Raw genomic sequence first — 22,215 nt, forward strand, 5'->3', positions numbered from 1 at the left:
TTACTGCGGCTGGGAGCAGGGAAATGGGAGTTATTATTTAGTGGGTACAGAGTTCCGGAGATGGATGGTGAGGATGGTTGCACAATGTGAATGTACTTAATGCCACTGAACTGTACAATTAAAAATGGTCAAACTGGTAAATTTTGTGTTACATGTATTTTATCACAATTTAAAATACTAGATTGAGGCAAAGTTTCCTCATATGATTCTTTTCTTCTATATGCAAAGTTTAATATTTAATGAGTAAGTGCCATTAAAACAAAACCACTATGGTTCTTAATGGATTAAAAACTTCTAAATCCAACACACGTAAATTGTTCAGTTGCTTTTTTAAGGACAAAAATACACACTTGATTAAATTTACTATTTTCTACTGCATATATTACTTTAAACTTAAAAAAAAAAAAAGATCCTCACATTTATTCTTTATGTCTTTGATAAACTGGTTTCCAATTAGTCATTTAAACTTATTTTCAATGTTATAAGAATCACTGTTCTCAGATTATGACAATTCAATCCTAAAAATTAATGCCACAGGTACCTATTTTAACTCTCTACTGCATGCTTATGTATCTTTATTTTTTTTTTTTTTTGCTTATGTATCTTTAAAAATACAACAGAATCTCTGAAAGAACTCAAATTCATCCTTTGCTTTGAAGAAAAACTTTGACTTTTAGAAACTGTCCCCAAAATATTTCAGTCCAGTGATAAAAAATTCCCCCCAAAAAAGAACTTCCACCTGGGTGGCTCAGGTGGTTAAGCATCCAACTCAATTTGTCATGATCTCAAGGTCCTGAGACTGAGCCCTGAGTCCAGCTCTGTCCTGGGCATGGAGACTGCTTAAGATTCTCTCCCTCCTGCCTCTCTCTTCCCCTAACCTCTCCCAAAACCAAACCCTTCCTCACAGCAATCATTCTATCATTTCTTCAGCTGCCTTTTCCTTTCTTAGCATCTAAAAATCTACCCTATCAACTAGAAAGTATCACTGAATTTAGGAGTTTATATGCTTTGTCTGCCTGAGGAGTTGGTCAGATATAGTACATAATACTGCAAGTCCCTTTAAGGCACCATTAATAAATAAAATAAGAAATATTTATTCAATTTCTAAGAACCACATTTTTAAATAATTACATAATCACTGATTTTACGACTTCGGCAAAACAAATTTTACACATTTAATCAACTGTTTTATTTTAAATTATGTTTAAGCTATAAACGTATAAAATAATTAACTTTATGGCTGACTCAAAATAGACTATTAAAATCTTTAACAGTTAAGTGCCTACCAAATGGATATGCATAAACTGTATTCATAAAGGCTGGACTCGGGATCATTATATTTAAAAAAAAAACCTCACACGCATATACACAGTACAAGGCTGAAACTTACTTTTGTCACCATAACCACCACAAAGTTTTTTTCGTCAATTTTATATTCTTTTAGAGCAGTATCATCATTAAGGATTTTGCCTAGTACATTAAGAAAAAGAGAAGACATTATTTGAAGCCCCATAACCTTTGTCTTACACATATTAAAGTTAAAACAATCCCCAATGTCAATTCTATCAATTAATACTTTCCCTAAAGAAAAAGAGTAACTAACCAGCCAAGATAAATATGAATGGAAATATAATCGGGTAAAAAAGTAGTAACATTTTGACTAAAAGATATCTAACACAAACACAAACACCATATATGTTTATGACAGTCAAGTTGTTTACACCATTTGTAAGATGACAATTTCTAAAACTAAAGAATGTCACTGTAACCAAGAAGACAGCACATTACTTTCAATACTTAATTCATACCTGCATAAATTAATTTTTGACCTGCTACAGGAAAGGCATCTTTCCCCTTTTCAGATTCAATCTTCTCTTTCAGTGCCTTCACCTATGGAAAAATAAAGATTTTTTTTCCCCTAAAAAGTCTAAAACAAATGACTACCTAGAATTTGATTAAATAATGCAAAGTAAAATTTTATACGTATTAATTATTAATAATTCCAAAGCTTATCATGTATTCACAATATTATACTAAAAAAGACTCATTCTTAATGCATTAGGTATAACAGGTATAAGCTTTGTTTTACCACCAGCCGCTACATATATAAAGATTAGGAGAGGAAGGGGAGGTGGGTGGGGGTTGGGGGTGACTGGGTGACGGGCACTGAGGGGGGCACTTGATGGGATGAACACTGGGTGTTATTCTATATGTTGGCAAATCGAACACCAATAAAAAATAAACTTATAAAAAAAAGATTAGAAGAAAAAACTTTACCACTGACTTGATAAATCCATTCAAGATAAAGGTTTCAACATCAAAGTTTTGATTCTCATTATAAAGTTTATGGGTTTATTTCCCACAGAGCAAAAAAGTAAAGAAAGGCTCTCTAAAAACACTGAAGACACAAAAGAGTCACATCTACAATAATAATAGAAGTTAAATATGAATGTTAAATGGCAAATAATTCATTTTAAAAGTCGGATACGTTTCATTACAATCACACGGGGGGCTTCATTACATCACATTACACCCACGGGGGCTTCATAAAGATCAATTAAAACCTAATTTCTGGAGATGGTGCCTGAACATCTTTTTTTTTTTTTTAAAAGAGCTTTACAGGTGGTTCCAAAGTTCAGCCTCGGCGGAGGACCACTGTATCACTTAAATGATCTTAAACAAGTAGCTTGGTTTCTCTCAGTATCAGTCTCATGTACAAAGTAAGAGAAATAGGAACAGATGATCTTGATGGTCTCAGATTCCTAAAATTATGTAACAATAGGCTCATTATAAGGTATTCTGAAAATGAGTCCAATCAATTTCTGAAACTAACTGATCAGAGTGGCTGAGGAGTAAAAGAGGCAAGAAGAAATAATGGAACTAGTTTCATTACTTGAAAGGCACAAGAATCAAGAGGGAAAATTCTATTCCTTCTATTTCCCAGAATACTTCTAAAAATTGTCTAAGTTGATAGTTCTGAGCTTTAGGTGAAAGACTGCCTGATAGGGATACAAAGAGAGAGTACTAGTTTCATTACTTTAAAGACACAGGAATCAAAGAGGAAAATTCCATTTCCTTCAATCTCCCAGAATTCTGAAAATTGTCTAAGTTGATAGTACTGAGCTTTAGATGAAAACTGATAAGATATAAAGAGAAGGTTCCTTTGTACAATTAAAAAGCAACAATGTATCTTCCAAAAGAAAAAAAAGACAGTAATGCTTATACAGCTTTAAGTACATTAACATACAAAATTTCACATAATCTTCAAAACTCTGGGACAAATGGGGTTATCCACTCAATCTTATAGATGAGGAAAAGAGAGGTTTAGATCCTCTCCAGGTCACAGTGCTACTAAAAATAGTAGCTGAAACCCAAAACAGCTTTCTGATTTCAAGCTTTAAAGCAGAATATTCTGCACAAACCATATAAATTACCCCTCGTTGCACTGATCTTCCTGTAACAAGTCAACAGCATCACCATTATTCTGATGTTCCCCAAAGTAGAAATACATCACAAGTATCTAAGTTCACTATTTTCTATTCTGAATTTCAAAAGTTAAATTAATACAAGTAACAACTTTTAAAAAGAAAGCACTCAGAATCTGATCTCAACATCAGTAAACTCAGGCTATAAATGCCATGGCCTTATTCAATTTCATATACTGCTCTTTATCAGATGATAAACTGTCTGCTATGTGTGTTTCAGAATAAAGAAGTACAAGGACTTCACAACTTCCATAACGCTACAGCTGACCCTTGCTTTAAATTATACTTATGTTGACGGTTCTGATTTTACTTATACATTCAACTAGCAGTTCATGATAAAATCAGGAAATAAAAGATACTATCCAAATTTCTAAGATAAAATAACTTAAAGACTGTTTAGTTGGGATGCCTGGGTGGCTCAGGGCATGATCCCTGGGATTGAGTCCTGCATTGGGATCCCTCCAGGCAGCCTGCTTCTCCCTCTGCCTGTCTCTGCCTCTCTTTCTGTGTCTCTCATGAATAAAATCTTAAAACAAAACAGAACAATAAAGACTATTCCCTGCACTGCTATGGATGCTAAAGCCTGGAGCAGTGATTCTCTAAGGTGGGGTAGGGAGGCCATAAAGGCTCATAAGACCCTAGTGGGTGGTCTGCAAGGTCAAAAGACATTATTTGCCTTTTTTCCATCCTAATTTTCTCACAAATATATACCTGAGTTTTCCAAAGACTACAAAGCATGTGATACCAAAGACTGAATACAGAAGTAGATGAGAATCGATCTTCTATTAAGCCAAACATTAAAGAGTTTTGCTGGGGTGCCTAGCTGGTTCAGTCAGTAGAGCATGGGACTCTTGATCTCAGGGTGGGGAGTTTGTTTTTTTTTTCTTTTTATAATTTTTTAAAAAGATTTTATTTATTTATTCATGAGAGACACAGAGAGAGAGAGAGAGGCAGAGAGACACAGGCAGAGGGAGAAGCAGGCTCCACACAAGGAGCCCGATGTGGGACTAGATCCTAGGTCTCCAGATTACACCCTGGGCTGCAGGCAGTGCTAAACTGCTGCGCCACCAGGGCTGCCCTCAGGGTGGGGAGTTTGAGCCCCACACTGGGCATGGAGCCTACTTAAAAAAGTTTTGCAAGACAATAAAACAATGCCTTCTTACTGCTTTTTGTTTTGGAAAATAATTTTTTACGTAAATAATTATAACATTTATTGGGTTTATTACCTGTAAAAGATCATTTAAAACATTTCTCAGTTTAATTTCTAATACAGTAAACACAAGCACATAGACAAAAGCTATTTTGGAGTCCTCAATAAATTCTAAGTGTATAGGATCTTGAAAACAAAAATTTTGAGACCTGCAATCTTCCATACTAAATGACTTGCCCAAAAGTCAACTGAGTGATGGCAAAGCTCAGTTAGAGAACTCTGCGGTGAATAATAAATTCCTTCCACATACTTCTTTCTTCAGAGAGGGAGAGAAGATGCAATATTTGTAGCTCTGGTGGCTTGGTTTTTTTTTTAAAAAAAATCACAAATGAATTACAGACCACATGTGTTACCATGAGTGAATTTAGTTCTCAAGAAAGTACATAATGGTATACAACACAGTAGTTGTTCAATTAATACTTGAATAAATTAATAGAGCATAGAAATATGTGAAAAAAACAAAAAGAAAAAGAAATATATGAAGCAATAAACGAAAGAAATAAAAGAAACAGAAATCTCATTCTGGACAGGTCAGGATATGTGGGAAATAAGACAGACTTAACTGATATGTATATACAGTTTCTATCCAATAAAAATCGTATTTTTTTTCTAGCACCGATAGAATATATAGTTTAAAAATGTAGGCCACAAAGACCTATATTTTCATATAAACCTAAACAAATAATGGACCCACTCTCTAGTTCTATCAAAGAGGGAGGAGGGGACAAAAAAACCTTAGAAGTTATAAAAAGCAGAACAACAAACACCTCCAACCATTTTGCTCCTAAGAAACCAAACTGGTGCTTAAAGAATATTAGGAACATAAAAATGAGATCTCTACAGACGTCAATACCTATATGATTTGGCCAAAAAAGGTAATCACAGACTAATACTAAAAGTGTTTATTATTGGAGCACCCGGGTGGCTCAGTCAGTTAAGCATCTGACTCTTGATTTCAGCTCAGGTCATGAATGATCTTGAGGCCGTGAGATCAAGTCCCATGTTGGGCATGCTGGGCATGGAGCCTGCCTGGAATTTTCTCTCTCCTTCTTTCTCTGTCCCACCACCCCCATTGTGTAGTACTCTCTCTTTTAAAAAAGTGATTATTAAACAAAGAATGAAAATTAAACAAAGGGCAGCCCCGGTGGTACAGCGGTTTAGCGCCGCCTGCAGCCCAGGGCGTGATCCTGGAGACCCTGGATTGAGTCCCACGTCAGGCTCTCTGCATGGTGCCTGCTTCTCTTCTGCCTGTGTCTCTGCCTCTCTCTCTCTCTGTGTGTCTCTATGAATAATAAAATCTTTAATAAAATAAAGCATATTAAAAAAAAGAAAATTAAACAAAGAATGAAAATTAGTAAACCAAGCACGAATTCAAATAGAAATAAGACAAAAAAAAAAAAAAAAAAGGAAAAATGCAAATAAGTTAACAGAAATGGTAGAAAATAGTTCTGTGCCAACAGAAAAAAATGGGACAAATAACAGGGCAGCAATCCACAGGTACGGTCAATAAAAAGTTCAACCTTATTAGCAATCAAAAACACAGTTTTTAGTCAGACATGATTATGCACTGTAACACTGGAAAAGACAGCCTTAAATAATTCTTGGTGTTAGCACCAAATGTGAAGAAATACACTCTTAGAATAAGAGTATCAAATAAATGTAGTATTTAAGGGCAATACACCAAAGGTCAACATTTTTCAGGGCAGGCCATTCAATCCAGCAATACCACTCTGGGTTATATATCAAACAAAAAAACTAAACTAGATTTTAGAACTCGGTGCACTGACCTATCCAAACCTCATTGTTCCTAACCTCAACACAATGATCTTTACGTTCAATCTATTTAAGTAATCTAACCACAATACACAGGCTGAATGAATCCTGTCATTCTAAAACTGCCCCATCTTAGAAATTACAAGCACCAACTGCTATTGCTACCAGCTCTCAATACTGTTCACTACACCTGGTCTTGTATCTCATTAAGACTTTGGTCACTAGAGCTTCTATTTTCATTTTGATCTTTATTGCCAGCTCTATTCAGCACAGACAACAATGCCATGGCTTCTATTACTTTTCTTCCTATTATCAGGCATTCTTGTCTTTTTGCTGCTCCTGCCAGGCAAAATTCCATATTTGGACATAACTGAATTTATTTCTATCAGTACTCAATATAAAATTTAGTTCAACCACTTCACTCCTACCTCACTTAGCTAACAAATTTTATCCTTAACTATCCAACCCCTGCCTATCTATTTATATCCAGTCTTCTAAATGCTGAAGAAAATGAAAGCTACCCTAAATCTTCTGTTCTTGTGGTTCTCCTCCATTCTCCAAAAGGGAATTTCAAACTTGCACTCTTCTTTAAGTATGTTTCCCAACACTACCCTACCCCTGTCCCCACAGATGACCATCTTCTACTTCATTCACAACATAGATTATCAGAGAAACTCACCATCCAATTTCTGCCACCAAAAGGCCATACTTTTGTTTTGCAACCAGATTCACCTAATTTCCTTCTCCCCTATTAAATGAAAAAGGTATCACTCTCTTTCAAACCTAATTCTTTCCACCTGTCCCCTGGTTCTTCGTCCAGTGTTCTTCAGTACTTTGCTAGATTGTTTCCTACCCTCCCCCGGCTATATTTTCAACCTCTTCCTCAAAGCCAGTTTATTTTCATTCACACTTAAACAGACCTAATTTTCTGTTATCTTAAAAACAAAACAAAAACTTCATAAGCCCCCATTATTTCTTGTTAGCCCTACTCTCCTCTGCTTAGTCTCAGGCATTTCCCCCCCCCCCCCCAAAAAAAAAATTAACTACACACACTGTAGTATTTACTTGTAACACCATACCTATTACTCAACTACACACTGCTGACAGAAGCATGGACTTTATCCTCATTCTGCTGCTTATTTTCTCCCTATCCCCATGATTCCATAAGACTGCTCTTACCAGTATCACTGAATTCAGCAAAAAAATCATTACCAGACACTTCTTAGTCCTTCTCTACCTTACTTGACTTGTCACATTAAACAGTACTGGCCAGTCTCTCCTGTTTACACGGTCTTCCTTTGATTTCCATAAGGCCATTCTCTTCTGGATTTCCTCCTGTCTCTCTGTTCATGGCTTTTTGAAATCTTCTTCCTTGGCCAGCCCTTTAAGTGCTACTCAGGGTCATGCCAAAGGCTGCCTTTTGTTCTATGTAAACTTCCCAGATAATCCATCTCCTCTAATTTTAATAACCATCCAGGTGTCATTTCTATCTCTAGCCCAGCTCTCTCCTTTAGTCAAGCATACCTAAATGTCTACTTGACATCTTTACTGGATATCCCACAGGCATGTCAACATAATATATTTGCTGAAAGAAGGTCTCTAGACTAGTCTAAATCTTAACCTCATCAGATTGAACATACTTTAAAATAGCTTAAAGGGATGCCTGGATGGCTCAGCAGTTCAGCTTCTTCTGCCTTTGGCTTTGGGCGTGATCCTGGGTCCTGGGATCGAGTCCCACATCAGGGTCCCTGTGAGGAGCCTGCTTCTCCCTCTATGTCTCTCATGAATAAATAAATAAATAAATAAAATCTTAAAAAAAAAAAAAAAAAGCTTAGAGGGAAAGGCCTTCTTTCTGGATGTTGATAAAAAAAAAAAAAAAAAAAAAAAAAAAAAAAAGAAGAAGAAGAGGTTGTACCTATCTGCACATGGCTTCTCTTGTGAAGGTTATGACCAGCAGTGGATGCAGTTATGACTCCTTTAACTGTGCTGAACCCCCTGCCAGTGCTCCTATTTCACTTGAGTAGTGAACAGGATGGATCTAGAATTGATCACTATAGTCCCAATACATAATCAAGGCTATCCTTTCATTCTCCTAAACTTTCCTCTTGCTGTTTATTTCCCCCTAAAGAGTGAGAGATTATCATCAACCCAACCCCCAACAATTATCAAGAAATCAGTAGTCGCATACTTTTCCCTAGTCGCATACTTCTCTTATGAAATTGTGCGCATTTTAAAAAGAACATACTCTGTATCTAACGTTAAACATGGTTGACTTGGCTTCTTTTCTCCCCCAAAAGGGAGATAATTGCAATAATAATAGACTAAAAGTGCCAACACAAAAGCTGATCCCAGTTTTCATGGGACGAAAAACATCCCATTCCCATGAGGTACTTATCTCCTCTACATTCCTCACATCAAATCATTCATCCAGTGGTTCCAACTTACCATCTAATTATTTCCTTTAAAAAAAAAAAAAGTCATTCATTCATTCATTCATGAGTCACACGAAGAAAGAGGCTGAGACACAGGCAGAGGGAGAAGCAGGCTCCATGCAGGGAGCCCAATGTGGGACTTGATCCCAGCACTCTGGGATCATGCCTGAGCTGAAGGCAGATGCCTAAATCCCTGAGCCAGCCAGGGGCCCCACCTATCTAATTATTTCCTGATGTGTATATTACATTGCATCCACTGGCACTACCACAGTTCAGGCCAATAGCCATTAAAAGTAGTCTTCTGCATTCAATAAATTTAAGTTGTACATTTCAAATATTAAAATAATGTCTTACAAATTATATCCCTACGATAGTAACATGATGTTTTCCACCTCAGTCTTTTCGTTTTTATTTATTTATTTATTTATTTATTTATTTATTTATTTACTTACTTACTTACTTACTTACTTATGACAGAGAGAGAGAGAGACAGACAGACAGACAGACACGGGCAGAGACACAGGCAGAGGGAGAAGCAGGCTCCATGATGGGAGTCCGACACGGGAACCTATCCCCCCAGGATTGCGCCCTAGGCCAAAGGCAGGTGCTAAACCCCTGAGCCACCCAGGGATCCCCCCACCTCAGGCTTCTTACACATCACTTTTGCACAAGATTTCTAGGACTGCAGCTTGTTGACTAGGTTTACAATTGAATATTCATGATAACCCAGCTTCCTCAACGTTACTCTATGTTTTCCTTATTTATGCTGTAACTTTGTTGTTCCTTATTACTGTTATAAGTCATAAAAAGAATCATGCAAGCTTTAATGGGTAGCCCTGAAATACAGAGGCTGAGTAACAGTTCATGGGTGGTATGTACTTACCACAGTATATAAAGAGCTTCATAATACGTAACTCATTTAATTTGTGCTATATATCTCTTATTTGAATCTTGGCTAGTTACTGATGTGGAAGTTGGTATTTGTGAACATCGATGCAGGCAATTTTGAGGCAATCTGCCAGCCTTTGATCCAATAATTCTACATCTAGAAATCAATGTTAAAGATGTACCACACAAATACTTTAAAGATACATGAACAGGGGATCCCTGGGTGGCTCAGTGGTTTGGCGCCTGCCTTCGGCCCAGGGCGTAATCCTGGAGTCCGGGGATCAAGTCCCGCATCAGGGCTCCCTGCATGGAGCCTGCTTCTCCCTCTGCCTGTGTCTCTGTCTCTCTCTCTGTCTCTCTCTCATGAATAAATAAAAATCTTAAAAAAAAAAAAAAAAAGATACATGAACAAGTGTACTACATTACTGTTTAAAACACTGAAAACAATCCTAAACATTCAATGGTAAAATACATTATTGTACATGCATTCACTTATATACAATGCAATACAAGAACAATCACTATACATGCAAGATATTCACTAACTGCATGCACGTATGATGACATATTTATAATTATCTTTAAAGGACAAAAGCTAGTTAATTTTTAAAAAAATAATGCAGTTACATTTATGTGTTACATATAAATTAAAAAAATGTCTAGCAGCATATAGAGACCATAATGGTCATTTAAACGAGCGTAATAAAGCCTTCTGCTTTTTTATATACTTTATAGATAACAACGCTGGATTACTTCAGTAATGTAAGGGAAAATTTATTAAAAGAAAAAAAATTCACGGCACCCCCCCCCCCCCCCCGGCATTTCTTACTAGTATTATACAATACACTGCAATTTTGAAAAGAGTCTTCATTAAAAAAAGAAAAGTCTGGGGCGCCTGGCTGGCTCAATTGGTAGAGCATGAAACTCTTGATCTCAGGGTCTTGAGTTTGAGCCCCACACTGGGCACAGAGATTACTTAAAAAAAAGAAAAAGAGAGAGGTCTAAGGCCATAGTCTAGTACCTAGCTAAATTTTGAAAAATAAGAGCAACCCAAATTTGCAATTAACCATTAGAAAAAGGAGAGTCCCAAAGCAGAAGGATTTCATAGATTTACACTGTTGGGTAATGCTTTTCTTTTGATCCCTTGGGTGGTACCATTCCATTTGAGAAAGTAGGATAGGTATCAAGGAGTATTTCCTGGATTCCTCCCTCAAAGTAGGTTCCTACTAATTCTAAAAAAAGAATTGATTATGTAGAATTAGCTGGCTCTAGTGCAACAGGAAAAATCTTCCCACTAGATCCAAGAAATAAAAGAATGTAGCAAGAGATTTTTTTAATCACTGAGAGTACAGTATTAATATTGTGTGAATAGACAGTAAATAAAGCCATAAGCTCTCAAATTATTATTATGATCCAAAAGGCTATGATTTTAAAATATAATCTGAGGGGCCCCTGGGTGGCTCAATTAAGCATCTGCCTTATGCCTTAGCCTTGGGTCATGATCCCAGGGTCCTGGGATGGAGCCCTGCTCATCCCAGGAACCTGCTTCTCCCCCTTCCCATTGCCCCTCCCCACCACGCATGCTCTCACTCTCTCAAATAAATAAATAATCTTTAGAAATAGATAATTTGAAATCCAGAATCTATTTTTTCCCAGACACTATGATCTTTTTCAACAAGATTAAAACAGACACAGACTTTGAAAACTAAGTAGAAAAAGTAGGTATCTTAAGATACCTGTAATTTTTAAAGTTTCTATATAGGCAGGGAATGGATCTAACACACTACAATGAAGCCACCTACCTGATTCAACCAAAAGTGTGAGGAGGAGGAAAGGAGAGAGGGAGTGACACAATTTTTATCCACCTGTTGAAGTATTTAGGATCTGTTCATATATATTAGCCAATTGTAGCCAATCTATCTCCTCTCCTTGAAAACGTTTACGTAATGTTTAAAGGGTTTATAAAGTTCATTGAGTTATAAAATTAGCTCTTGGAGACACTACATAAGGAATTTATCCAAACTTACAGGAACAGATGGTGTGATGTCCTTCAGCAGGATTCTCTGTGGTTATGGCAAGCTCAAATTTAGCACATTTCTTTCCAAAAGTAACAGAAATTTTATACATTACCTATCATCTCATAATTTCCAAACTAAAAAAAAGCAGAACACCACTCTTAAAAACTCTGAAACTGCTGATTTCATCAAGTTGACACAATGAGAGGACACCACATCCACACAAACGTTTTTTAGAAAAGATAGTGAAAAACATTGATCAAAATAATGAAAATTGATGAAAGCAGGATTTATTTTTAAAATGCATATTTATTTTTAATTTCACAATTCACTAAAAATTTTGAAATCCATGATCTCATTTGATTCTCACATCAACTCTACAAGGCAGGCTTATTACTACTCCTATTTTTACTAAAGAGAAAATAGATTTAAGTGCTCAAGGACACAGGACAACTACAAAATGGGAAAAAAAACTCACGCCTAGGTTAGCAGTTAGTGTAATGTATTTTAAAGAGAGCAAGATGTAAAAACAAAGAGACTCAAGAGCTACCCTTAAGTTTTGCTATGAAGAGCAAAATGGGAAATGAGGGAAATGAGGCAGTAGCCATAGAGGGATATGGAGACAAGAGAGGGTTTTGTTAAGATGGAGGAAAATGAATATTCTAGAATGGAAAAATCAATTAGGCAGACGAGAGAAGAGGAAAATACATGGAGTGAGGTCCTTCATGGACGACCAAGTACAGGATATAGAGGAAAAGTAGAGGGATCAGCCTTAGCACCACCCACAACAAAAGGAGGTAGCTCTGGTAGGACTCTGCAAAAATTCTGTCCCAAATTGTTTCTATAGTCAGTTAAAATACAAAATCTCAAAAAAAATCTAAAATCTAGGGTTATCAGCTGCAAACAAGGAAATTATATAAAATCTGCCTATGACAGGAGAAGAGTTAATGGGTAAAGTACACTTATCAGGCAGTACAAAGGGCCCAATTAAAGTTAATGTTCATGAATTTTAAGTGAGACAAATCAATGTGGCTGTGTGTTTGTCTTCTAGCTTCACAACTGCAAGCACAAACAAAACTGAATGTAATCACTTTTGGGGTTTTCCAAGCAGAAACAATGAAATGACAGTGGGACCATGTTGTCAAGCACAGTCATGGTTTTCTGTGTATGCCCTCAACCTCATAAAACCATCCAAACAACTATTTGAAGTTAGTACTTTCAGGGGCAGTACTCTCATTTTAAGATGAGGAAAGAGGCACATAATTGGGTAACTTGTTCAAGGTCACAGAGCAAGTACTACAGCCAGGACTGAAACTCAGGCAGCCTGGCTCAAGAGACATGCTATGCTCATCCTTGCAAGAGAGTAATTATAATCACTGACCCTATTTTAGCTGGTCAAGAGTGGAGGCAGTAACATGAAGGGAGGAAAAAACGAAGTATGGATCAAATGAATTATGTCTCATTAGAACTGGAATCAGAGGAAAGGTAAAGTAGAATACTAAAAATAGATTACTGGGAATGGGGGAATAGCTACAGTTTTTAGTAATAAGATCTAGTAACCAGTTATGGGACTGAATAATTGAGGTAGAGTAGAAGGAAAGATCACTGGGTGAGAGATTAAGGAATACAAGACCAGAGTATGAGCAAGACTGTCTTTCACAGATACTGAAACTACCAAAGCCATTGACTTTATGCTGGTGGCAAGTTAGTAATCACACTGGCATTCATTTCTTCTTTCTAAAATGCACGCTATTAACGTATTTTCCATAATTCTGGTGTAGCTTTCTTTTTAAAGCAATGTCGTTCACATGCTGGGAACCTCAGAATTGTGATCATTTTACATGGTTTTGACAGAGATAAAGGCAGCTACATCAGGAAAAATGACCATCAAGATAACTAATATATGTCCATAGTTACTATCTACACTTCCCCATCTCCCATTCATTCTTCAACCCAATCAAACATAATATTTGGCTTCACCATTCCATGGAGATTACTTGTCAGGGTCACTAATAACCTCCAAGATGCCAAAACCAAAGGGCATGTCTTTTGAATTCTCAAGCATTAGACACACTTGATCCTTTCTTTTTCCTTGAAACATTTTCTTTTCCTGGATTCTTCTCACCTCAAAGGTTCCTTGACTGACATCTTCACTATTCAATCTCCACATCCAGGCTTCAACTCTAGGCCTCATCCTATTTATTACCTAACAACATTCTCACCATGGTTCTTCAATTCTAATAGCACACAATTAATTACATATAGTGCATAATTTAGGGTTCAATTTTCACAAGACACTGAAAAAAGATTGCTAGATCTCATCTGGTCCAAAGGACTGAAGTCAACCACATATGCTGCCTATTGTCAGGGCTCTATCTCCAACCCAAACTTCTCTCTGGAATTGAGATTCGTAACAAGTATCTTTGTCATCTTTACTTGAAAGTAATAGGCATCTTAAACTTAACTCTTGAGTTCCCACTGCAACCCCAAACCTGCTCCCCTTCCCACCCTCCATGTCTCAGGAAAGACCATAAGTATTCACGCAATTTATACAAAATTTAGGTTTAATCTTCAATTTCTCAATTTTCCCCACTCCACCCCTTCAAAAACCCTCAACTCTACCCTCCCAAATATATCTCAAATCCATCCACTTCTCTTCATATCTGTGCTATTTCCCTTAAGCCTTGTCTGTTTAATAAGACTACTATACAAGCTTAAGTCCCTGCTTTTCCTCTTGCTTATCCTACTATCCATTTTCTATACAGCAGTTAAACTAACCTTTAAGATCATAAAAGAAATTTTTCTGCTCTGCTTAAAATTCCCCAAAGGCTTCCTATTTTACCTCAAAAACCTCCTGCTTATTACAAAGTCCTATAGACTCTGGCCCCTTGCCTAACTCTGATCTATCCCTCTCTTCTCCCTCACCTACTAGATCAGCAATACAACCCTTTTTTGATTCCCAAAACACAGTCTCAAAGGTCTTTTCCTACAGAGATCACTCTTCCTCATCTGAGTACTTATTATTATTCAGATCTCAGTTTAAATGTCACTGTATTCAAAAAGGCCTCAATGACTAGTCAATTTAAAAGTAGCCACCCAGTCATGCACTATCACGTTACCTCACCCTATTTCAATTCTCTACATAGCTCTTAGCATTATCTGATTATTAAAATTTGTTTTTTAATTGATTTATTCCATTGTAATATATGCACTGTAACAGGACAAGATTTTTAGTAAGTACTCAACAAATACTAAATAAAGGAATCAACATTCAAATATTGAGGGATCACTAAAAGAATGTATTCAAATCATTCAAATGAGGTTTATTAAATGCCCTCTATGTGCTAGGTATAGGAAAAGCAAAACTGGCAGAAACCATGCCAGATTTCCCAGGTACACTTTCCGTGTAATGTTTTATCGATATGCCAAGAAACCTTAATTTCATCTTTGTAACGGAGTATTTTTTTTTAGAGATGTTATTAATTTATTTTAAAGAGGGAAAAACATCTCAAGGAGACTCCCCATCGAGCATAGAGCCCGACATGGGGCTCCATTTCAGACCCTGAGATCATAACCTGAGCCAAAACCAAGAGTCAGACACCTCAATGGACTGAGTCACCCAGGCGCCCCTGTGATACAATATTTTAATACATTTACTCTTAATGCTTTAATAATCTAGGAACCTTCTATAATAAAGTACTATCTCCTGCACAACTATATTAAAGCACAATAAACCACATTAGGAATAAGTGCTAATAAATGATGGCCAACAAATATATGGAGAGCAAGTACTAATAATATTTTACAGCATAATCACAAATATCATACAAATAAATCACAAACCAAAACAATTGTTTACACATTACTGTACCATACACTAAGTGTACTACCTATAGTAACTGAAACTACTGTATCTTTCTAATTTTTTTATCCAAAACTTCCAACATATACACACAGCTTTGATGTCACTTTATGTACTATTATGATCACACTTCAGCTTGTTCATTTAAAGTCTCATCTCAAACATACTATGTTTTTCCACTTATTGAAAGCACAAAACAGTGACAAGGGTTAGCATATTAAAGAATTAAATCTGAGTATCACATACTCTTCTGTGTCATCATTTTTAGTGATAGAGTAAGACCTGCAATGTTTACAATCATCTCAATTTTTGTTCTTTAATCTACCTGTCCTTAATTAATGGGTTGACGTAACCACAAAACAGAAAACTAATGGACTTTGGATATAAGCTTTATTTAAAGATTTTAGTTTTTAAATTTTTATTATTTTTTTTTAATTTACTTGACCGAGAGAGAGCGCGCAAGCGCGAGCACAAGCAGGAGGACAGTAGGCAGAGGGAGAGGGAGAAGCAGGCTGCCTTGGGGCAAAGAGCCTGACATGGGGCTTGATCCTAGGACTCTGGGGTCATGACCTGAGCCAACGGTAGACGCTCAACCAACTGAGCCACGCAGGCGCCCTGGATATGAGCTTTAAAAAAAAACCTGTGTATCTCATTTTTATCTAAATGTTGTTCCATCATATCACCAACTTTCAGAATTTTTAGGAATTTTATACAATTAGCAGTCCATTAGACATCTCAGAACTCTTTACATAAATTAAACTACTCCTGCTTTTTTTTTTTTTTTAGTACATTTCTTTAACATAAAACTTCACACAGGGATCCCTGGGTGGTGCAGCGGTTTGGCGCCTGCCTTTGGCCCAGGGCGCGATCCTGGAGACTCGGGATCGAATCCCACATTGGGCTCCCGGTGCATGGAGCCTGCTTCTCCCTCTGCCTATGTCTCTGCCTCTCTCTCTCTGTGACTATCATAAATAAATAAAAATTTAAAAAAGAAAAAAAAAACTTCACACAATTAAGAATATTCTCTTTAAGCAACGGTCTTCCCATCCAATCTTCTCATTTTGTTTCTATATTGTTTTAATATTTTATACGAAAAAATACAGTACTATTGTAGTAGTAAAAAGACTTTTGCACTGGTTAACCCTGAAGACAGTGCATGGTAATGGTCAAGTAAATGATACAAAATGGCTAATAGGAGTCACGAAAATTTTGAAAGTTGAAAAAAGGGAAGAGGACTTTCAGCATTCAAAAACTAAAGCAAACACAAACAATTTAAAAACAAATTCCACTGCCTTCCCCACTTTGTACATCTACTCTGTAGCTTTTGAGCGACTAGGTCAATGAGGCTCCCAGAAGACCTACCGCATCCCACATGTACCTGTACTCCTGTGCTGCCACTCAAAGACCACTAAACAGATACACGTTAAATGAATCACTCCCAAGATTCCTCTTATCTCAGTCTTTTCTTGCTCATTCATTTTTGCTCCTGCTCATCTCAAGCTCATGAGAGTTTCTATACTGGCCACTTCAAGTTGCTTAATTTTCTTTAGTTCCTTCTAGGTAAAAATCAAACAAGGAGAAACGTTTCAGTAGCCAAAATCAAGGTCTCAGAAAGCAAAAACTATTCATTTTATGTGGATCTCCCTACAGGTCTCACTAAAATCCTATTTTCTCCCCTTTATTTTAGAAATATCTAATATCCTTGGTTACTTAGTTTCACAACAAATTAGAAACAAGACACCTAGATTCTTCCCATATTAATATAACTTTCATTGTTTCTTTTCTCACAGGAATTTTACCTAAAATATAAAAAATGGATATTAAAAAAAACACTGTAAACATTTCTGAAATTTAAATCTGTTAAAATGAAATACTACAAGGGGTGCCAGGCTAGCTCAGTGGGTGGAGTGCAGGATTCTTGATCTCAGGGTTGTAAGTTCGATCCCATGCTGGGTGTACACATTACTTAAAAATAAAATCTTAAAAAAAAAAAAAGGAAATCCTACAAGTCATTTTTTTTTTCCTACAAGTCATTTTAATGTAAATGCTCCATACCTCACTGATGAAATGTTTTTATTTCTTGCTCCAGACTAACAACTTTAGTTTTTATACTTAGTTACTACAATATATTTAGACAAATAACAAAAAGCTGAAAAAGCCACTCTCTGTAACAATGATCTTTCTGAAAACACACTTTTAGAAGTATATTTATAAATCATTTAGCTCAAGACATTCCTTGGAAATAAACTGGTAAACAGCAAATAGAATTAAGAGTATATCACAAACACAATATTGGCTCTAAGATAGTCAATGCACAACTTGCCTAAAGAGCTATACAAGTATCACAGAACCTTCAGTGGAGCTGTAGAAAGTCACTGCGTAACTTCAGTAAACCCACAGGTATTTACAAAAGCCTCCTTTAGGTTTCAATAATTCTGGAGTTAATTCTGAATGTTATAAACTGGTGAAGTTCCTGTTGCACCGATATTACTGCAAAGAACCAAAGTCAAACAGACTTTTCGTGAAAAGTTTTGTCTGAAAACACTAATCGTGACAGCTGTGCTTTAAACTTTCATCCTTTAGCTTATTAGTACACCCTCAGTAATAAAGAAAAATCCAACATCATGTTAGTAACATCAATCTACGGCTGTTGTCAATTCTGAGGACACTGAAAAGCTTCTCATTTATCACTACTAACTCCTGCACCTTTAAGAACTTATCATAAAGCATACTTTTACACATTCTTGCAGTAGAATTATTCCATGCCAGAGTTCCAAAAAAGATTGGGAACTACGTTCTCTTAAATAACTGAAGATGCACAAAACTTCAAATTAAATGAGATAGGTAAAACCTAACACTATACCCTCACCCAAAGAGTACAGTGTTCCTTAAGGACTGATTTCATTTACTGGCCACCAATTAAATACCATTTAACCCTCCCATCTCTGAAAGGCAGGTAGGTAACAAGTTACAGAGGCACAAATGCAACTGGTCTAGCGAACACCAGGACCCTTGATCTCCACCCAAAACACAATCAACTATCTCTTCTAAAATACAGACGGGCAGAAAAGAGCTGGTTTAAACTTAACACGACAATCTTAACGGTGTACAGAACCACAATCCCAAAACAAAAGCAGATTTACACGGGCGGCCCACTGAGATTCTCGGCATGACGTCGTACTGACTTCCACACAGTGGCCTTTTTGCAGTCACAACTACACAAGATGGCATTAAAAGTCCACCACGTGGACTTCGGAGGTCCTCGAGGGTTTCCCTGCGGACGACATTCCAAGTTTTTATTTTCCCTTTTTTTTTTCCCCCTCCCCTGAAATGTTACCATTCGGGGGCTGGAGAAAGAAGAAGAAAAAAAAAAAAAAAAAAAGAGTGCAGGGTTTCCAGTGCCCGACACTGACGAGACTTCTAACACGGGTGGTTATTATCACTCGGGAGTTGAGTGTGAGCCTGGATTTGAAGGGCTCTAGCACGGGCGCACACGCGCACACACGCGTCTTCACCACCAAGGAGGCCTGGAAAAGTGTGCGATCTGCGTGTGGGTGTGGGCTCGGTGGCGGGAGAACTGCGGCTCACGCGCGCGGGCCAAGAGGCTCTCTCTACGCGAATCAAAGGGTCACCGGTGGTGGGGAGCAGGGCGGGGGGAGGGGGCACAGGACCGATTCCCCGGCCCCTGCTCTCCACCCCCCTGTCCCCGCGCGGCCGACGGAACCCGTATCTCTACCTCGCAGCTCCTGCCGCCGGCTGCCACCTCCCAGACCTTCGCGCCCTCACCGGGGCCACGCAGGGCTGGGGGACGGCGCGTAGCACGTCGGGCGGCTCGGCTCGGGCCGCGCACCTCAGGCCCGACAGGCCGACTGCACCCCCACCCCCACCCCCGGGGCGGCCCCCGCCCCCCCCGCCCCCGGGCGCCCAGGCCCAGGCCCTCCGGTGCCCCGCGGCCGTGCGCCCCACAAAGCCGGCGGCCGACTCCGAGGCCCCGGCGGGCCGCACGCCGCGGGGAGCCGGGCCCGAGCGCCTCGCGCGCCCCCGCCCCCGCCCCCGGGCCCCTCGCCGCTCGCACCGTCTCGTCAGGGTCGATGTCGATCTTGAAGGTCTGCTGCTGGAGGGTCTTGAGCGTGACCAGCATGGTGCCGGCGCGCAGCTGGGCCGCCGGGCCTGCTCCGGGCGCGGGCCGCTGGGCGGGGTCTGTGGCCTGGCGGGGCCCCGGGGTCGCTCCTCGCGCTCCCCGGAGGAAGGCGGTGGGGGTGGGGAGGGGGGGAGGGGGCTTGTCACCTCCGCCCCGCCGAGCGGCCTCTCCCCCGGCCCCGCGCCCGGGCCGCGCCGCTCCCTCCGCGACTGCCGCCTTCCCCGCGAGCGCGGGCCGCCGTGCTTCCTCACGCGCCGCGCGCCGGCCACCGAGTCCGCGGGACGCACGAGCGGGCTGTGCGAGCCGAGCAGAGAGAGAATCCGCTACCTCACCACAGGCCGGCGGCCGCCATCAACGTGACTCGCCGAGACGCGCCCCCTCCCCCACCCGAAAAAAAAATCTGGGGGCGGGGGGTGGGGGGGAATGGGGGCCGGGCCGACCAAGCGCGCAGGCGCAGGGTGCGGCGAGGCGGTGCGCAGGCGCGGCGGAGAACCCCGCCCCGGAAGTGGGGCGGGGCGGACCGCGGCTCTGGAATGTCGGCGGCCTGGGGCCGGCCGTGCGCAGGCGCGGTCCGGGGGGCGTCGCGAGGGCTCGGGGCTTCCTGGCGGCGTCTGCGCCCCGGGCGCGCTCCCGCCCGCCGCGGCGCTCCGCCTACGTCCAGGCTCCTCCCGGCTGCCGGAGTTGCGCAATCCGTAGCCGGGGAAGCGCTACGTGGAGACCGCGCTAAGTGGAAGCCGGAGTCTGGAGGTGGGGAGCTGGAGGGCGGTAGGTTGGGGCGGGGTTTAGGCGGAAGGCTCCGGGCTGCGCGGTGCCGGGCCGGCGGGCTGGCGGGGCGCTGGCCGCGCGGACGGGCCTCGGTGGTGGCGACTGTAATGCCCGGGCCCCGGGCCTGCAGACCCCCGGCGCCCGACCGCCCGGGCGCACCGCGGGCCTAGGCAGGAGCACGGATGCAGGAGGTCACGCTCTCGCGCTGCCCCGTGGACAGAACTGCCCGCCGGCTCCTGTCCCCCGAGAAGTAGAAGGTCCCGGTTGTAGCGACTGGATGCACAGCCCCCGCCTCTGCGCGCATCTCCTCCCGCCTGCCCCGGGCGCCCGGGGCTGCAGGTGGGGCCCAGGCCCTTGCCCCCGCCCGAGGGGCCTGCCTTTGCACTCGCTGTGCCGGCTCCCGGGTCCTCCGGGCCCGCAGGCCTGGGGGCTCACTGTCTCGCCTCCTTCAGGTCTTGGCTCTAAAGGGCACTTGCTCCGTGAAGTCGGCCCCGACCCTCGGCTTAGTAAACCCGCAGCTTGCTCAGCTCCGTTAGCTCCGTAGCATTTACCATCTTCTAGTTACCGCATAATATGCATATTTATTTGCCATCTCTCTGTTCTTTTTTATTTTTAAGATTTTAGTTATTTATGAGATACAGAGAGGCAGAGGGAGCAGCAGGCTCTCTGCGGGGAGCCGGGTGTGGGGCTCGGTCCCAGGACCACCCCCTCCTCTCCGGGATCACGGCCTGAGCTGAAGGCAGATGCACAACCGCTGAGCTACCCAGGGGCCCCCAATCCAGAATTTTAACCCAAAGCACAATGACTCCAGATGCATGTGCTCCCAGGTGCTGGGCTGTTCTGCCTCTTAATAAGGTACCATGTGGCACATTTGACATAAGGTGGGTCCAGTATAAAGGAACGCGACAGTTAGATCACTACCCACGTGACCAATCGCAAACTGCGGCTCTGTGCCATCACCCTGATACAGTGTCACTGCTTCGTTTCTCCCGGATTTAAGAGCTCAGATATAATTTTTCCATGGGTCGTTCCTGACCAACTTCCCTCTCCACTAACCTGGCATTTCCCCTTTCACTGTGCCCGTATGTCCCTGTATTGTAATTGTCTAATCCTCTGTCTTCTGTATTCTTTTACGTCTACTGTTAGTCACCGCATGATCTCATCTTGTCTTTGGTTTTGAAATACCTCCAGCCTGGACCTGTCCCCTTAGCTGTAGACAGAGTTAGCCGGTTGCCTACACTGTAGCTTCACTTAGAGCATATCAAGCATCTGAAGCCTGTCACAGCCCAACAGAACCAGTTTTCTCTGGACCTCTCTTCCCCATGAAACCTGTCCCTCTACCATCACCACCCCTCCCTCCCCCACCTTTTAGTTCATGGCACCACCATCTACCCAGGTGTTCAGCCCAAGCATCCAGTCAGCATCCCTGGTAAATTTTTCCTTTTCCTAGTTCCTCACCTACCACATGTAACCCATTATCAAGTCCTGTCAACTTTATTCTCCAGATTATATTCCAAATTCAGCCATTTTCACCATTTCTAATTATCTAACCCTAGGCTAATTGATCCATTGGTATCCTGCACCTGCCTCCCAACTGGTGTCTCTGCTTCTTTTCTCCCGGCAGCCTCCCCAGCAGGCAGAGTA

General features: G+C 40.8%; 1 protein-coding gene across 2 annotated transcripts in view; it reads right to left on the bottom strand.

Moving 5' to 3' along the window:
- RAD23B (RAD23 homolog B, nucleotide excision repair protein) overlaps positions 1-20,156 on the bottom strand; it is a 45,825-nt gene extending 25,669 nt beyond the window's left edge. Inside the window, exons 1-3 of one of the 2 annotated variants that reach the window (XM_072727779.1) lie at positions 19,741-20,156; positions 1,809-1,890; positions 1,391-1,470 (exon numbers count right to left, since the gene is read on the bottom strand). In XM_072727779.1, coding sequence (XP_072583880.1) covers positions 1,391-1,470; positions 1,809-1,890; positions 19,741-19,806 — 228 coding nt within the window. In that variant the 5' untranslated portion in view covers positions 19,807-20,156. The remainder of the gene's footprint in view (positions 1-1,390; positions 1,471-1,808; positions 1,891-19,740) is intronic. The other variant, XM_072727777.1, reaches the window with a different exon arrangement.
- Between the last annotated feature and the right edge of the window lie 2,059 nt (positions 20,157-22,215).

The sequence above is a fragment of the Vulpes vulpes genome, chromosome 12 (genome assembly GCF_048418805.1).
Source record: "Vulpes vulpes isolate BD-2025 chromosome 12, VulVul3, whole genome shotgun sequence".
Taxonomy (NCBI): domain Eukaryota; kingdom Metazoa; phylum Chordata; class Mammalia; order Carnivora; family Canidae; genus Vulpes; species Vulpes vulpes.